The 18689-nt window shown below is 37.4% G+C and overlaps 1 protein-coding gene and 1 non-coding gene across 5 annotated transcripts in view; both read right to left on the bottom strand.

The window, feature by feature from the left end:
• Positions 1-18689, bottom strand: part of RC3H2 (ring finger and CCCH-type domains 2) — a 41349-nt gene that overhangs the window by 7279 nt on the left and 15381 nt on the right. For 3 of the 4 annotated variants that reach the window (XM_070430731.1, XM_070430732.1, XM_070430734.1), the window contains exons 5-15: positions 17863-18038; positions 16466-16666; positions 15863-15995; positions 15642-15760; positions 13785-13897; positions 10890-11198; positions 5690-5904; positions 4586-5013; positions 3843-4013; positions 1563-1709; positions 1058-1271 (exon numbers count right to left, since the gene is read on the bottom strand). In XM_070430731.1, coding sequence (XP_070286832.1) covers positions 1058-1271; positions 1563-1709; positions 3843-4013; positions 4586-5013; positions 5690-5904; positions 10890-11198; positions 13785-13897; positions 15642-15760; positions 15863-15995; positions 16466-16666; positions 17863-18038 — 2226 coding nt within the window. The remainder of the gene's footprint in view (positions 1-1057; positions 1272-1562; positions 1710-3842; positions 4014-4585; positions 5014-5689; positions 5905-10889; positions 11199-13784; positions 13898-15641; positions 15761-15862; positions 15996-16465; positions 16667-17862; positions 18039-18689) is intronic. The other variant, XM_070430733.1, reaches the window with a different exon arrangement.
• Positions 16079-16189, bottom strand: LOC139021349 (small nucleolar RNA SNORD90). The gene has a single exon (XR_011473464.1). It is a non-coding gene; the product is annotated as a small nucleolar RNA SNORD90 (small nucleolar RNA).

Genomic DNA, 18689 nt, shown 5'->3' with positions numbered 1-18689 from the left:
TACTTATTATTATTATTTTTAATATGTTTTTATTGATTTCAGAGAGGAAGGGAGAGATAGAAATATCAATGATGAGAGAGAATCATTGATTGACTGCCTCTGTATGCCTGTGACTGGGGATTGAGACTGCAACCCAGGCATGTGCCCTTGGCCGGAATCGAACTCAGGACCCTTCAGTCAGCAGGCCGACGCTCTATCCACTGAGCCAAACCGGTTAGGGCATGAATGGGATACTTTTCAAAAGATCCATATTTTATCCAACGAGCCATGTTCCCTGGCTAAACCATTTAATTCTGAGTTTCCTGTGGTTGTTAAATTGAGGATTAAAAAAAAATGCTAAAGATAACAACAAAACAACAACAAAAAAAAACGCTAAAGAAAACTTTATCCTTTGCAACAGCATGGATGGACCTGGAGAACATTATGCTAAGTGAAACAGGCCAGTTAGAGAAAGACAAGTACCATATGTGGAATTTAATGAACAAACTGAGCTACCAAGCAAAATAGAGACAGACTCATAAATAAAGAGCAGGCAGACAGCCTGGGGGATGGGAGACGGGAGGAACTGAGATAAAAAAAAAAAAAGAGAGAGAGAGACAGAGAGAAAGCTCATGGACACAGACAACAGTGTGGTAACTGTGGGGTGGGACGTGGGAGTGGAGGTGAAAGCGGGCATAGAGGTGATAAATGGTGATGGGGAAAATAAATAAATAAATAAATAAATAAATAAATAAATAAATAAAATGTCAAAAACCAGGGCTGCGCTAGCTGGTTTGGCTCAGTGGATAGAGCATCGGCCTGCAGACTGAAGTTCTGCAGCCTGGGTTCAATTCTGATCAAGGGCACATGCCCAGGTTGCCAACTAGATCCCCAGGGTGGGGGTAGGGGGGGTCCAGGCCACAGCTGATCAATGATTTTCTCTCATCATTGATGTTTCTATCTCTCTCTCCCTTCCTCTCTGAAATCAATAAAAATATATTAAAACAAAACAAAAACAACAACAACAAAAAACACTGTGCTAGAGTATATCAGGTGAGGTATTAGTTAAATGGGTTACCTGATATGCTGATGGGCTTAGTCGCACTTCCTTGGGAAGCAGTGGCCTGGACAGGATCCGTGGTATGGTAACCTGTACGGGAAGATCTGGAAATTGCACCCCATTTTGAGATGATAGGTCCATCACTAAAAGGAATTATTGGGTCTTCTTCTTTTGTCCTTCTCTGAGTTTCAAATAAATGTACTCTTCTCTTAACATCTCCACTGTCTAGGTCCTGCATAAACCAAAGAAAATCAGTAATAGGATTATTGGCAATTACTTCAGCTAGTATTACAAACACATGCTTTCAAAAGACATGTAATTAAGTTTTCTGCTAAATTCAACACTAGCTGTAGATCTCAATGACAATCCAACATCTATTTTAAACCATCAAACTGGGCTTAAATAATTTAAACATTAAATTCAATTCAGTTCAGACTTATAGCAACAATGAAGATGAAAGTATTCAAACATTCTAAAACCTGAGTCAACATGCGTAATAGCCTCCCAGCCCCTGGAATCATACCATTAACACAGCATTTGAATTAGCAATCACATCTCTGGGCTCTGAATCAATGACATTTATACAGGAGCCTATGGTGCCACAAGACCAGGGAGAATAATGGGAAAGATGGTCTTCTTCAAATTTTGTCCCACTCACACTGTCAGAGAGCTGATTAAAAAATAGAAAAAGGCACAGCCAATTAGTAAAAAAACCTTAAATTTATACACTTGTAACTATTAAGCAACTACTATAGAATACAGAGGACTTCATAGTGAATAATTAAAACTTCAGTGACTAAAAAAACTGTCATAAATAACACATAGTATTTTTACTATTTGTCTTTATATTATTTAGTAATAGAAAATAGAATGTCTTCTCCTTTTACTTTATCTTTAAGTGCTCATTAGGAATCCCTGACTGATACTATTAAAACCAATCAACAAATCATTTATAGCATGCCTCTAACATGGTATGAGGTGCTCCAGAAAAGAAAAAAAAAAGGAAACAAACATACACATAGATTACAGTCCATGTCCTAAAGTAGTTTATCATTTGGAGAAAAGAATAAGGAAATAAAGAAACATAACTGATAAATCATACAGTATTAAATAAAGAACAAAAATAATGCAAACAAGGCTCTGGATCTAGAAGGGGAAGTGGACAAATTTTAGAGAGACTATAAGGATAACTATAGAACAAGAATACTAAAGTTGAAAGAATCATTAAATCTAGTTTATTAATTAAATAGATAAGAAACTCAAGGCCAAAAAGATTAAATTACTTATCCCAAGTCATATTATTAATAGCAGATCTGAGTCTCAGGGAAATACTTTCAAAAGCATAGTATAAAAAATGTAAATCCAGTTTTCTATTATTAAGCAAGTGGCAAATCTATCACTCTGTTGTCAAGATATTTACCTGGTCTTAAGAAGTCTAAGTTTGGCCCTAACCGGTTTGGCTCAATGAATAGAGCGTCAGCCTGTGGACTCAAGGGTCGCAGGTTCGATTCTGGTCAAGGGCATGTACCTTGGTTGTGGGCACATACCCAGTAGGGAGTGTGCAGGAGGCGGCTGATCGATGTTTCTAACTCTCTATCCCTCTCCCTTTCTAACCGTAAAAAATCAATAAAATATATTTTTTAAAAAAAGAAGTCTTAAGTTTGATGAAAAAAATTTGGATCTAGTTTTAAAATTCAATAGTTTATTGCAATATCCATGGATGGGCCCTGGCTGGGTCGCCAGTTGCTTAGAGCATCGTTCCGATACACCAAGGTTGCAGGTTTGATCCCCAGATAGAGCACATACAAGAATCAACCAATGAATGCATAAAATAGATGGGTCAATTAATCTCTGTTTCTCTCTCTCCTTCCCTCTCTAAAATAAAAAAATACAAACATTTTTTTTTAAAGCTAAAAAAAGAAACGTTCATGGATGAAAATATTTGATGTCTAGGATTATTTCAAAGTAATCCAGTAGGAAGAGGGGGTTCAAATAAGGTTCACTGAGTTGGTAACTGTGGAATCCAGGTGAGGGCACATGGGTTTATTATATATCCTCTCTACTTTTGTTTAAAAGTTTTAATAAGGAAGAGGCTCAAAAAACTTTTTATATTAGAAACTCTAGGGATAGAGAATAAACTAGAGGAGTTTTTAAAAAATGGTGTGTTTAAATATAACAGTACTAAAAACACCAGAGTACATTGAAATGATCCTGGTTTAAAAACTTGTTTTGTGATGACAAGAAAAATAATTTACAGTGATGTAAAACACCAGGAATAATACAGTAGGCATTCTGCACCTTTTGTAAAGTAGGGAAGAAATATCTCAGGTAGACTAAGATTCAAATCTCAGCTACTTATAGACTGAATTTATTAGTTGGGCAAATTACTTAACTTCTCTGGGTAGGATTCCTAACCTGCACAATATGGATAGTACCTACCTCCTAAGGTTTTTGTGAGAATTAAATAACATTATGTAATGCTTAGTACAGTGTCTGGCACAAGTAGGTGCTCAATAAATGGCAGATATAAATGCTATTATTAACAAAAACCATAAAAAATAATGAGAACTATATTGCTGAAAAGATTTTGAATTCTTGGTGAAAAAAGGACTGTGTCCTAAAGGTCTTCAGTGTCTCATAAAATCTATCGATAATGCTTACAAATTTAACATGTGTTGAACTAAATTCAGCTGCGGACCAAACCACTGCAGAATAGCCACCACAGCTAAGCCTGGATTGAACGAGTGCTCTGAAGTCAGTTGTTTGACCTATCCCTGCATCAAGCGATTGAAACCTTGCTTACGTCAGTGCGAAAGTCTACACTGAACAGAGGAGAAGGTGGTGTTGGAGACTGTGTTGCCACAGGAAGAGCTGGAGAGACAAGAGGTGCTTTCTGAGTGTGGTACTGTGCCCACTGTTCTGGCTTTCTTCTTATCTGCTCCTCGCAACTGGTCTTCAAATGACCACAAGGATCCTAAGGGGGGATAAAAGAAACAATCTTAATCATGTAGGGAGCAGTAAACAAATTTAATTATATTCTGTGGAGATAAAGTAAACAATTTATTATATATTTGGGACAAAAAATACAATAGGGAAGTCATCCTAGCCTATTCTCTACACAATTAAATGAAAGGGTCAAGGTATATTAAAGTAAAATCTGAGCACTCACTTTTGGGTTTTGGAAAGTCATTTGTATGAATGTGGGGACACTGAAAATAAACCCTATTCCTGTATTTTGAAGATTTCTTTTTACCTTCCCATCAGTTTCCTATCCAAACAACAGTTACTGAGCATGTATATGTATCAGGTCCAGTTCTAAGAGCTTTGTTTTTCTGATTTAATCCTCACAACAGCCTTATGAGGTAAGTATTACTATTATTTTCATCAAACAGATGAAAAAACTAACATAGAGAAGTCAAGTAACTTCCATAGGTCACATAGTTAGTAAGTGGAGGAGCGAGGATATATACCTGGGTGGTCTGACACCAGACATTGGGTTCTTAGCCATTACACTACAGCAGCATTCCTATTTCCATCATCACTTACTCTTGGTAAAGGCACAGTTGTCCTTGGTTCACTTGGCTGCTGACAAGCCACTGAATAATACCCATCTAAGGAGTTATATCTTTCTCGCAAAGACGTCTGATAGACAGACGAGTGCATCACATCCATAGGAGGTAAAGAATTGCTTCTAATAATGTCATCTCGTTGGTACATAGGTGGACGCCAGATGCGCCTACTGTCGTACACAGGAGCATACATTCCAGAAGGTACTGGAGGAACTGGTCCATATGGCTGCGGAGGAGGTTGGTAAGGAGAATTCATTCGATCTCGAGGGGAAAATGTACTGTAATGATCGGCATATGGCATGGAAGCAGGTGGGAGGGAGGATTCTGGAACATTATTGGACCTCACAAAGCGAGGAACACAGGGAGCCACACCAGCTGGTACCGTTGGAGGTGGTGGGTAGTATCCTTAAAAATTGGAAAGAGGAATATTTAATGTAATCTTAGTAAAATTCAACATTTTATAATGGTTTAAGTCTAAAGCAATCTTTAATGTGGGAAAATAAAATAAGCTTTGACCTTACTTTAGTTACCCCTGCTTTTGAAAGAAGCTATACCCTCTCAAGACACCACTATATGAAAATCATTAACATTCATTACTTTGTTTTCTAAAAACACATGATACAGCTATTAACAGATGGTTGGTAAATTTCCTTCTAGGGCATCTATTCCCACAGGTTTTGAATTAAGTAATTATAATTACATCTTCGATTCTTAACCTTGTTGGGAGCTGAGGTTAAAACCTTTTTCAAAATCTATATAAGTTGTGTGTTGTCTTTCCAAAATTACACCTAAATATATAAACCAAACATTTTGTATATCATTTCAGGGGATTTACAGAACTCCCTGAAGCTCTTCTATGGACCCTATAGTTAGTTCATAAGAATGACAACTATAAAACTATTTGTATGTAGAATTATATATTCTTAGGGCAAAAAAGAAATTTAGGGGTCATGAAGTCCAAAGGATTATTTTTTAAGTGCAAATATTCTAGATAGACATAAATTATTAACTTACTTATCTAAGGTCAACAAATGTTATATTACAGTTTCTTTTTTTCTTAGAACTGTCTAAAATTACTTACCTGTCTGTGGGTACTGTGGGACTTCAAAGGGTATCTGAGTTCTTGGATCTTGAAAATACTGAATGTTTTCAGAATGCTGAGGATATACTGGTACTCTAGTTATAAATGGGCTGGATTTTGGAGGCACAGAATTCAGTTCTGTTCCAACATTAGAGGGCCCAGCTGAGGTAGCTGCTACACTGCTTACAGGAGTCTTGGGTGGAGAACCAATTTTACTGAAGAGAAAATTTAACAAAAAGCAAATGATGAATCACTATGACTCTTAAGTCTTCCTCAGTAGACATTTTTTGTAATTATATAGCAAAACAACTAATAGAAAGATACTTTAGGAATTTCCATAGTAACAACTAAGGCAATGAACTTCATTGCCACCTAACACTGCTAACTCACAGCAGCATCGTGACAGACCTCTGATAAGAACAAACAGAAATACAAACAAGTCCCAGGCACTAATGTGATGCATCAGTCTCCTTTCACTTGCTTTTGAACAAAAATTTTTCCTATTGAAAAATTTAAAAAATTCCTTTTTCAGTAAGTTTTCAACAGAAACAACACAGTCTACCAGTAGTATTCTTAGGGACAAAGAAGACAGACATGAAAAGGGTTGTTCTATTAAGAGTTAGCTTAGCTGAAATATAAACACACAGAGGAACCGCCATTTTGTTAACTGCTATCTCTCCAGGACTTAGAACAGTTCCTGGCACACAGAAGGCACTAAATAAACATTTGTTGGACAAGTGAAATAGTTCTTGCCATGTAGTAAATATCTGTTGGATGAACAAAACTCCAATGAAATAGCTACTCATTAAATTAACACAACATACGCAAACTTTTTATCTTAAAAAAAAAAACCCACAAAGGATTTTCTTTGTTGAGTCACCAAGCAATCAGCTCCACAGGACCTCATCATGGCTTTTAAGAAGTCAAAGCTTTAGCCCTGACCAGGTTGCAGGTTTAGCCCTCAGGTTAGGGCACATACAAGAATCAACCAATGAATGCATAAATATGTGGAACAACAAATCGATGTCTCTCTATCTCTTTTCTTCCCCCTCTCTAAATTCAATAAATACAAATTTAAAATGTAAGAATTTAAAAAGTCAAACTTTTCCCAGATAAGACAAAGCTAAAAGTGCACCACCACCACCAAACCAGTATTAGGAGAAATGTTAAAGGGACTTCTTTAAGAATAGAAGAAAAAAATATTTTAAAAACCCTATATAATAAAAGGGTAATATGCAAATAGACCAAACTGCGGACTGACCGGTTGCTATGACGCACACTGACTACCAGGGGGCAGATGCTCAATGCAGGAGCTGCCCCCTGGTGGTCAGTGTGCTCCCACAGGGGGAGTGCTGCTCAGTCAGAAGCTGGGCTGACGGCTGGCGAGCACAAAGCCTCTCCCACCTCCACAGCAGCGCTAAGAAGCAGTGAGGCCCCGGACTGCAAGAGGGCACAAGCCAGGCTGAGGGACCTCTCCCCCCGAGTGCACGAATTTCATGCACTAGGCTTCTAATATGAATAATAAAATGGCAATAACTACACATCTAGAAACAATTACCTTAAGTGTAAATGGATTAAATGCTCCAACCAAAAGACACAGGGTGGCTAAATGAATAAGAAAATATAACCCTTCATATGTTTCTACAAGAGACTCACTTCAGTTGGAAAGACACACACAGACTGAAAGTAAAGGGATGGAGAAAGATATTTCATAAAAATAAAAACAAAAGCTAGGATAGCAATACTTATACTAGACAAAACAGAATTTAAAACAAAGGCTACAACAAGAGACAAAGAAGGACCCAGCAATTCCACTCTGGGTATTTACCCGAAGAAATCCAAACACTAATTAGAACAGACATATGCACCCATATGTTCATTGCAGCATTATTTATAACAGCCAAGATATGGAAGGAATCTAAGTGCCCCTCAATAGATGAATGAATAAAGAAGAAGTGGTACATATATACAATGGAATATTACTCAGTTAAAAAAAAAAAAAAGAATGAAATCTTGCCATCTGCAGCAACATGGATGGACCCAGAGGGTATTATATATGCTAAGTAAAATAAGTCAGATAGAGAAAGACAAATACCATATGACTTTACTTATATGTGGAATCTAAAAAAAGCAAAAATAAATGAACAAACAAAACAGAAGCAAACTCATAGATACAGAGAACATTTTGATGCTTGCCAGATGGAAGGGGAATTGGGGTGATGGATAAAAAGGGGAAGGGATTAAGAAGTATAAATTGGTAGTTACAAAATAGTCACGAGCATGTAAAGTATATCATCTATATATAAAAACGCCTAAGCCACTGTTAGGACTGGACGACTGGCCGCTATGATGTAACCTGACCACCAGGGGGCAGATGCTCAACGCCGGAGCTGCCCCTGGTGGTCAGTGCACTCCCACAGCCAACCTCCCGCGGTCCCTCCCCTTGGCCAGTCTGTCCCGATTGGCCCTGATTGCCAGCCAGGCCAAGGGACCCCACCTGTGCATGAATTAATGCACCGGGCCTCTAGTAGGAAATAAAGTCAATAATATTATAATACTGAATGGTGACAGATGGGGTGATCACTTTGTAAATTATATAAATATCTAATCACTATGTTGTACACTTGAATCTAATATAATATTGTTTATCAACTGTAACTGAAAAATTAAAACATTATGAAAACAAAAAAGCCAAACTTTAGCAGAGCTTGACATGTGGTGACTCAAGGAAATGATCTTATTAATGATACAGAAATTCAATATGCTGTATCTCAACTAAATTAGAAGGGTTTTCTCAAACTAGAGAAGCCCCTTTAAAGCTGGAGTAACAACAACAAGGAGAATGTGCTGCCTTTAAGTCCAGTAAATGTTTACTTCTATGTGTAATTGGGTATTAAAATGTAGGAAATAAAGAACAGTGGGGTAATATTTGATAGAAATATACTGACTTAGAGTTCAAAGATATTTTAGAGCTATATTTAGTCTTTGAAGTAAAATAATAAAGGCAACAAAGGAAATGATGAGAATTTCCTTATAACAAATAACACTGAGCAATTATTGAGAGCACTCCAGGCAATATGCTAAGTGTTTTTACAAAGATTATCTGATCCTTTCATATCAAAATGTTATATACTGTAAGTATGGGTCAGTACTTTGAGGTGAAAAATTCTTAGATGTATCAAGAAAAAGACATCAAAATCCATGACAAGGTTCATGGTCTCAAGAAATCCTGCAAGCTGCCCTAACAATTCAGACTTAAGGAAAAAACCAACTTTCAGTCAGACAGCTAGATGGCTATAGCTGTGGATGACTTTCAGGATTCTAGGCTCTCCTTTCCTGCAGCCCCTCTCATACAGACATGCTCTTAGCTGTGCCCCTTCTATTGATGAAGCCACTCCTTCCTAACTATCCTTATTTTTGGAATCAGCTCATTGCCTTAACATCTGAGAATCCTTTCACAGTGACTCCCTGCAGAATCAATTACTCTTTTTTTAATGTCCAAAAACACTTGGAACACAACTCCATTACAGTACCTTTCACAATATATTATATATTACATCTGTCTCTTAAACTACACGAGAAGACCTTTAGAGGCAGGAAGTATATCCAGTTCATTATCATTACTACACTAGCTGGCCTGGTGTTTGGCACATAGAAGACCCATAATTCTTGATTAAATAAATATATGATTTATTTATTTGTATTAATTTATTTTAAAAGTTTCCTCCTGGTCCATCATATTTAAAATGAGATATAATTTACCCTTTTAAAGTATGCACTTAAGTGATTTCTGGTATATTCACGATATACAACTATTACCATTATCTATTTTTGAAACATTTTCATCAACCCCAAGAGAAACCTGTACTCATTAGTATTCACTCCCCATTCCCTTTTTCCCTGGCCCTAGCCCCTAGGAACCACTAATCTACATTCTGTCTATATAGATTTGCCTATTCTGGACATTCAAATAAATGGAAATATACACTATGTGGCCTTTTGTATGTAGCTCCAATGTTGCTTCATTTATGTAAATGCTGTCTTCAAAACTATATCATCTTGTTTTTACAAGACAGAGATATCTTATACATCTCATGTATTTTCAAGAGTGCCAAGAATAGAATTCAGAATGAGTGCGCAAGTAACATTTGCTAACTAGACAATGTTCTCTGATATATATAATTTCTGAAATCTCCCTGAGGTAAGAGTATAATGATTGTTTAATAAACAAATTCCCCTATGACATGCTAACTGCAGAAATAAAAAATATAAATGCTTACTTACCCATCATTTATTACATGAAATCACCAGCAGTTTACTGTGTGCCTAGCATAAACCTAGCGTAAAGTTTTTTTTCCTAGAAGGTATATACTAGATACTGACACACTAGATATGGGTGACAAAATCTGAACATGCTTTAACTTGGATTTTAAAATAAAAGAATAACAAAGCATGAAATTTTAGAGGTGGAACTTTTCAGATCATCTGAAAGTTTTAAAATTTTTTCTTAAAGCACCAAAACCCCTTTGCCAATTAAATCTTATGCTGAAATCCAACAACAATAATGGAGGCAATAATAATGATAATAATAATAACAGATATTTATTAAATGCTACGTGGCAGGTGTTGTTCAAAGCACACTGCAGTATTAAGTCATTTTATCTTCACAATAGTAGTAGGTACTATTATTATACTAATTCTATGGATGAGTAAACTGAGGAAAACAGATTAAGGAACAGCCAGAATTTGAAACCAGAGAGTTTGGCTCCAAAGATTTCCCTCTTAATTTCTATATACCATTACAGAATATAGACTAGAACTGTTCTCACTAAAGCAGGAGCTGGAGGCTCAAGCCTCTCACCTGCTTAGGTTTCTACTTAATTCCTTTCTGGCACCTCCATGGACTCAACCCTAAAGTTTAAGGAAAGAAGGTGTGAAAAAACATAATTCTGGTCCAACCTCTTCAGTTTTCGATTGAGGGAAACAAAACCAAGTTAAAGTGACTTCCCAAGGTCACAAAGCTATTCAGTTACAGAGCCAGGACTAGCACTCAAATTATTTTGGAATTTAGTACTGTTTCTACATGACACATTCTACATAAAACTTCTACTAACTGCTTTTCCTCAGGAAAAATAAAAATACTCAGGCATTTCTACAAAGTCTAAGTAACTCATATTAAGCATTTTTACCTACTACTTACTTTTCAGTTACTGACTCTGAAGAAGGCCCAGCAGCATTCTGACCATTAGTGCCAACCTTCCCCACTTTCTTCACAGTCTCCAGAGCTCTTAATGCACTGTCAGCATTACGTGGGATTAGCTGGGAAACACTGTTTTCTGCATTGGAAATTCCATTTGTACTTGGAACAATTTTCCCCGTTGCTTCAGTACTTCCTATGACAGAAATGACATTTCCGGCTGTGGTTGTGACAGTGTTGCTTACACCAACTTTATTTAGAAGAGGAAATGTTCTTACAGTTGCATTGATCTTTTTGTTCCTTAATCGATACCTGTTTTAAAAACAATTAATGTATTGATGACTATTTCACTATATCTTAAAAAAAAAAGACAATGGGAAAAGATTTAAAAAGGAGGAAACAGTTTTGAAAGTTTCTTCAGCTAAATATCATATACGGTCTATATCAAACTCTGCTCTAATAGATGCCACATGAAAATATAGATGCCATTCACCTACACACAGACACCTGTACATATAGGCACATATTAAATAGCAAACAAAGTACACATGCATCCAAAGAAGGCTTCTGAGGGAGTGGGAAGAGATCCTTCTGAAAATTTTTCTATCTGGAATATAAAGTACACTAAATAAAAATGAAATAAACCAATTAAAATTTAGTTGGGAATATAAAGAGAAAGGTATACAAGAGTTGAAAAAATTCTGTTAAAAATTTGTTAATTATATAATTTTAAAGAAATGAAAACACTGCCTTAGCCGGTTTGTCTCAGCGGATAGAGCGTCGGACTGCGGACCAAAGGATCCCGGGTTTGATTCCGGTCAAGAGCACATACCTCAGTTGCAGGCTTCTCCCTGACTGGGCCCTAGTTGGGGCACGTGCAGGAGGCAACCAATTGATGTGTCTCTCTCACATCAATGTTCCTCTCTGTCTCTCCCTCTCTCTTCCACTCTCCCTAAAAAATCAATGGAAAAATATCCTCGGGTGAGGATTACCAACAACAACAACAACAACAAAAAATTAAAACTCATTTTTAAATAAACAGATTAGTTTATGAGATAATTATCAGAAAGGTAGGCACAGACTAGATCAGCTGTGGGCAAACTACAGCCTGCGGGCCGGATCCGGCCCATTTGAAATGAATAAAACTAAAAAAAAAAAAAAAAAGACTGTACCCTTTTATGTTATGATGTTTACTTTGAATTTATATTAGTTCACACAAACACTCCATCCATGCTTTTGTTCCGGCCCTCCGGTCCAGTTTAAGAACCCATTGTGGCCCTGGAGTCAAAAAGTTTGCCCACCCCTGGACTAGATGATGCAAGATCTTAGAGCCACAATCTAGATTTTATACCTTTATCCATATAGTAATGAGAAAATACCTATCTACAATGAGTCTTATGGCAAAGTTCTCCCTATTTTGTGGGAAATAATGGGATAGGGGTGGGCAACAGTAGCTGTAAGAAAACTAGTTAGGCCCTGACCGGTTTGGCTCAGTGGATAGAGCGTCGGTCTGTGGACTGAAGGGTCCCAGGTTCAATTCCAGTCAAGGGCATGTACCTTGGTTGCGGGCACATCCCCAGTGGGGGGTGTGTAGGAGGCAGCTGATGGATGTTTCTCTCTCATCGATGTTTCTAACTCTCTATCCCTCTCTCTTCCTCTCTGTAAAAAAATCAATAATAAAATATATTTATAAAAAAAGAAAACTAGTTAGGAGGCAACTGTGTATCAAGAAAAGGGGATGATAGCCCTGATGGTTAGAGCTTCGGCCCTCAGACCAAAGGGTTGCAGGTTCAATTTCCGGTCTAGGCATATACCTGGGTGACAGGTTTGATCCTGGCCCTGGTCAGGATGAGTGAAGGAGGCCATCAATCTCTCTCATGTCGATGTTTCTCTCACTCCCCCACCACCTTCCTTCCACTTTCTCTAAAAAAAAAACAAACAAAAAAAAAACCACACCAAAAAAACGGAAAAAATATCCTCAGGCGAGGATTAAAAGAAGGGGGAAAAGGGGATGATAGTTTGGACTATAAGAATGGAAGAATGGAAAGATGAAGGAAGAATTGAGAAATATATAGGAACTGATAGAACTCAGTGACTAAGACAAGCAGGTGAAAGAAAGCTGACAGAAAGATGATTCTTATAACATGACATGAATTAACTGGTTGGATCGGGGAACACTGGGGCAGAGTAGAATGGAAGGTAGAAGAGGAGGGTGCATAGGACTAGAAAATGAGCTCAAACTGAGTTTAAAGGGAGAGGTCCATTAAAAGTTGATACTCAGGCCCTAGCTGGTTTGGCTCAGTGGATAGAGCATCGGCCTCAGGACTGAAGCGTCCCAGGTTTGATTCTGGTGAAGGGCACAAGCACAGGTTGCAGGCTCAATCCCCAGTAGGGGGCGTGCAGGAGGCAGCTGATCAATGATTCTCTCATCATCGATGTTTCTATCTCTCTCTCCCTCTCCCTTCCTCTCTGAAAGCAATAAAAAATATTTTTAAAAATAATAAAATAAAATAGCTTTTACCCATTGGGGTAAATGGACATAGAAAAAGGAATTAATTACCCATCGGAGAAGAGAAAAGGAAAAGATACATTAAAAGAATGTTAAAATAAGACCAAAAGTCATAAAAAGAAAATCTGCATTACCATTTACCTGGGCCTTTGCTGTTATCTTCAAGTGAACTGGAGCAAATAAGATTGCACATAGGAGTATTTTCATTCTACACAGGTGCTTAGCAGAAACATGTATTTCAGCTAGTTAACTTACGTTAACCTTGCTCCCAGAAGCAACAAGGTAGTTAATTGCATCATGAAAACGCATCACAAACTTTAAGATTGTATATAACACTTTCATAATGGCCCACAATTAAACCCATATGCAACAGAATTCTCAAAACTTACTTTTCAAGCTCTTCCTGAGAATGGGCAAAAGTACAGTTTGTTCCTCGTGGACACCCTCCTTGCTGTCTTAGATCTCGGCACATGCTAGTCTTATATTTGCTGTTTGGCTGAGGCTACAAAAAGAATCAGTGTGTAGAAAAGTGAAGATTCCAGGTGTTATTCACTCTTGGGACTTCAAAATTTCATGACTACACCTTCAATTCTTTTTCACATTAGATATAAGTAATTCTTTTGCTGAAACAATTATCATTCCATTGTTTCCTGTTAAGAATTACGTGGCATAACCCTGAGTTGGCATTTTAGACATTCCCTCTGGAGATTATCTGAAACTGGTTCAAATGTTATGTCTATTTATTTGTCAGTCAACACAAAGCCCATGAAAATACAAGATTTCCTCATCAATTCACTGCTGTGTTAAAATTATGATACCAAAACCAAACAAAAACTTTAAAAAAGCATTTAAAGGCCATAAGTTAGTTCAATTAAGCTTTCCCAGGATATGTAGAATATGATTTCCCCTGAAAGTGAAAAATTAAGAAATACCTATTTATTTGTCAAGTTGAGGGTACAACTCTCTTAGGCTCGGAGTTAAGTTCACATAATGAGGCAATATAAAAACCTCATCATACCTACTATGATTTGCATTAAAATCTAAAATATCCTTGTTATTTTTGTGACCTTAATAAAGATGAAACATTTATCTTTCAGTTGGTGTTTGAATAGTATATGTCTTCTAAAGGAATAAGGATATAAGATTGGAAAGATCACTTTGGAGTAGATTTGATCCTACCTCTGTCACCGCCACCATGACTTTAGATATGCTATTTAACCATTTTAAGCTTCAACTTGAAAATAGCAATTATCTTGCAAGTGACTGTGAGAATTAGAGATAATATATGTAAAATATTAAACATAGGAACTGGCTCACAGTAACTTAATAAAAAAATGTCACCCTGGTTGTGTGCTTAGTGGTTAGTGCATCGGCCCATGCACTGAAGGGTTAGGGGTTTGATTCCTGGTTAAGGACACGTACCTGGGTGGCAGGTTAAACCCCCAGCCCCAGTCGTGGCACATGCAGGAGGCAACCAATTGATGTCTCTCTCACATGGATGTTTCCCTTTCTCTTTTCCTTCCTCCCCCTTCTTTCCTCCTTCCCACTCTCTAAAAAAAAAAAGGGGGGGGGGGGAAATATCCTCAGGTGAGGATTAACAACATCAAAAGTTAATAAATAATAAATAGATGTTATTAGAATAAAGGAGTTATACCTTAAATAACTCCTTCTAAAGTACACTGAAAATATGTTTTAAAATATTTTTATTGATATTTTTTTTTAGAGAGCGGGGGAGAGGCACAGAGAAAAAACAACATCGTTATGCCCCCTACTGGGGATGGAGCCTGCAACCCGGGCATGTGTCCTAACTGGGAATTGAACCAGCAACTTTTTGGTACACTGGATGACTTGCAACCAACTGAGCCACACAGGCCAGGGCTGAAAATATTTTAAAAATTCAATTTCCACATACTTACAAATAGAAATTCATTGACAGAAATGAAGAAAAAAAGTGACAATTTCTCCACATTAGAAAAGAATCAGATAAAATGTTTGGAAGGAATCAATAATCTACATTTGGTAAAAGACATCTGCAGTAAATTCATTCAAGATACTATCCAAACTGTTGCTGTGCTCTGAATTATTTATCAGGTATACTACAACTTGAGTTTCTCCCAAAAGAATAGACAATAAAAACTTATAAGAGAGTAGAGCCATTTAAAGAGTTCATTAGCCAGATAGCTTGTTAAATGTTCAGGATGAATCTCTGTTAGAGATAATGGTACAAGTACAATAAATGTGCTTACCTGAGGTGTCTCATGGCCTTTTCTACTATAATTCTGTATGAAGTCCACAAGGCCATGAACTACTGTTTTAACAGCTACCATTGCATTTTCTAGCTGCTCCCAAGTTGGTGAAACAGCATCTAAAATAAGCCAAGGAGATGGGATGGAGGAGAGAATTTGTTAGCAGAAATTATCTTCTGTTATTATAAGAAACATAAGCAATTGAGTATTTTCCAACATACCTGGATTGGGATCTATGTTTGCAAGAAGCTCTAAATGAGGCCTCAGTCTATTTAAGTTAGCTGGGTCACCTGTTCGTTGCAAAACAATTGTCAATTCCTGGACACTCTTTGCAAATGATTCTGGAGATTGCAGCTAACAAAACAGAAGACAGAATGGTTTTTACTGTAATTCTTACATCTATTTTCAAATGCTTTCATTAAGTCAATATACTAAATAGGTTTTCAAGTGTCTTCAGACTCCATAGTAGGAGTATCAATGGTGAATTAGATTTTCACCTCAGAATCTGCCCTATGAAATTCATCATTAGACACTCAGAAAACTCATTAATAAGCTGTATTAGCTCTCTGGAGTTGGAATGTAGATGAATGACAGACTTTGTAAGCCAAGCTGCTTTTATCCTGTATTTGCTTCCCTATTGCCTCCCTTAGTTTATTTTGAAAGTTAAAAAATAATCATAATAATTAAAAGGGGAAAAAAAGATTTTATAGACTCTGATTTTTAAAAACATAGAATCTTCAACTGGTTGTCCCTTTAGTCCTTTCAGAAGATTCCAGTATTTTCCAATGTAACAACAATAGATTAGGATCTCTAATTTCACAAACCTTATCAATAATAGATTGCATGTGTGATTTATGCGCTAAGTCACCATATAGAAGTGAGGACCACTGTTCGGGTGAAATACGAAGTCCTGCTTCCATAGCAATATGAACAATTTGGGCATCATGTTCTCTGCGTAATGCCTCATAGCTCCGAAATTCTTCTTTTAATTGCATCAGAGAAGAGTCTTCATCTCTTTTAGTAACCTAAGCAACAGAAAGGAGAAATATACCCAACCCATCAGAACTGGTCTGCTTTCCCTCCTTCCATAACCAAACCTTTTTTTTGGGCGGGGGGGGGGGGGGGGGCGGGATGTAAGATGGGGGGAAACTACTACATATCAGATACCACAAAAAGACAGTACAAGAAAGAAAAGTTTAGGACACCCAAAATTCTAATCTGGCATAATTTAAGAGCAAAGTATAACTTAGAAGTCAAAAAAATCTATATTCTGTCATAACCTACTAAAAGAAACACTGAGGAAACAAAAGGAGGAATTATCAATCTAAAAAGTAGAAAAAAAGAAACCCAAAAAACCAGAGGATGTTAGCACCTCTCTAACCACCATCTATGGTACAGGGTATCTCCTGGGAACCATATGCATCTATCTACCTGAGTAGTAAAGATGGACACAGGTGATTAAGAGAACCTGGTCCTATTCAAGTTCTATTACTATGCATCAGAATCACCCACGAAGTTTTGAAAACTATAATTTCAGGTCTACTGAATCAGAACCCTTGACTTGAAGATCACAAAATTTAAAGTATGTATGAATGCTCAAGTCCTACATGAGATATACCCAATCAGAATATCTCTGCATTAAACAGAATCGTTAACTTCCCTTGTTCTGACTCCATGCTAAAAGCAAGCAAAAAACTCTTTTAAAGAAAAATATCTACAAGATGAGAATTCAAGTCAATTAAGAGTTGCACTTCTCGCCCTAGCTGGTTTGGCTGAGTGGATAGAGCATGGGCCTGCAGACTGAAGGGTCCCAGGTTCGATTCCAGTCAAGGGCACATGCCTGGGTTGCAGGCTCGATCCCTGGTGGGGGGCATGCAGAAGGCAGCCAATCAATGATTCTTTCTCATCATTGATGTTTCTCTCTCTCTCTCTCTCTCTCTCTCTCTCTCTCTCGGGGCATGCAGAAGGCAGCCAATCAATGATTCTTTCTCATCATTGATGTTTCTCTCTCTCTCTCTCTCTCTCCCCCCCTCCCTTCCTGTCTGAAATCAATAAAAATATATTAAAAAACAAAAAGTTGCACTTCTCAAAAAAAGAGTTTTCCTTCAACTCTTATAAGCATTCTGCATTTGTGGGGGCCTCTAACAGGATAATACCCATTACAGAAAGCCTCTGTCCCACATATAGGCATGTAATATTTAGATGGTTGCTTATTACTCACCTTAAAACAAGAAGCTCGATACAGTAGTTGCACAACATGACCAATACTTGTTTTTGATGCCTGAGGAAATCTTGGTTCTAATCTTTGCACAACAAAAAGTACCAGAACTTTCCTTGAGAGAGCAGAACCATCTTCTAGTGCCAGCAACACCAGCTTCAAGGCCTCTTCTTGCATAGCTAGAAGAAACATGAGTTCATGATAAATGAGAAACCCTGCAGATCACGTCTGTCAAAGATTTCTTTGGTATTAGTTTACAGTGGTTCATTTTCCAGTCTGTATTTAATTAGCACAAAAATAGGACATCACACATACACAAATATAGCTTAATTAAAAAATACGGTAGTCCACCCTTATCCACAGAGGATATGTCCTAAGACACCCAGTGGATGTCTGAAACTGTAGATAGTACCAAACCCTATATACAGAGGTAGGCAAAAGTGGGCTTACAGTTGTAAGTATGTGAAACAGAGCTTCTTTTTTTTATTCCTCACCTGTGGTCATGCTTAGAGAGAGGAAGGGAGAGGAAGAGAGGAAAGAGGGAGAGAAGGGGAAGAAAAGAGGGGAGTGGAGAGAGAAAGAAACATCGACCCACTGCCTTCCATACCATATGTGCCCTGACCGGGATCCCACCGGAAACCTTTTGGTGCACAAGATTACACTCAAACAACTGAGCCACTCAGCCGGGGCAGAGCTTATTTTTGTATTATTATTTATTTATTAATTACAGTATTAACACAACTGTAAACCTACTTGGCCAACCCTGTTTAATATGTTTTTTTCCTAAACAGTAAAGTCCTCACTTAACATTGTCAATAGGTTTTGCAACT

The sequence above is a fragment of the Myotis yumanensis genome, unplaced genomic scaffold (genome assembly GCF_028538775.1).
Source record: "Myotis yumanensis isolate MYYU_CA2020_CCGP unplaced genomic scaffold, mMyoYum1.0.hap1 SCAF_12, whole genome shotgun sequence".
NCBI classification, from domain to species: Eukaryota; Metazoa; Chordata; class Mammalia; order Chiroptera; family Vespertilionidae; genus Myotis; species Myotis yumanensis.
This window is presented reverse-complemented; position numbering and strand designations above follow the sequence as displayed.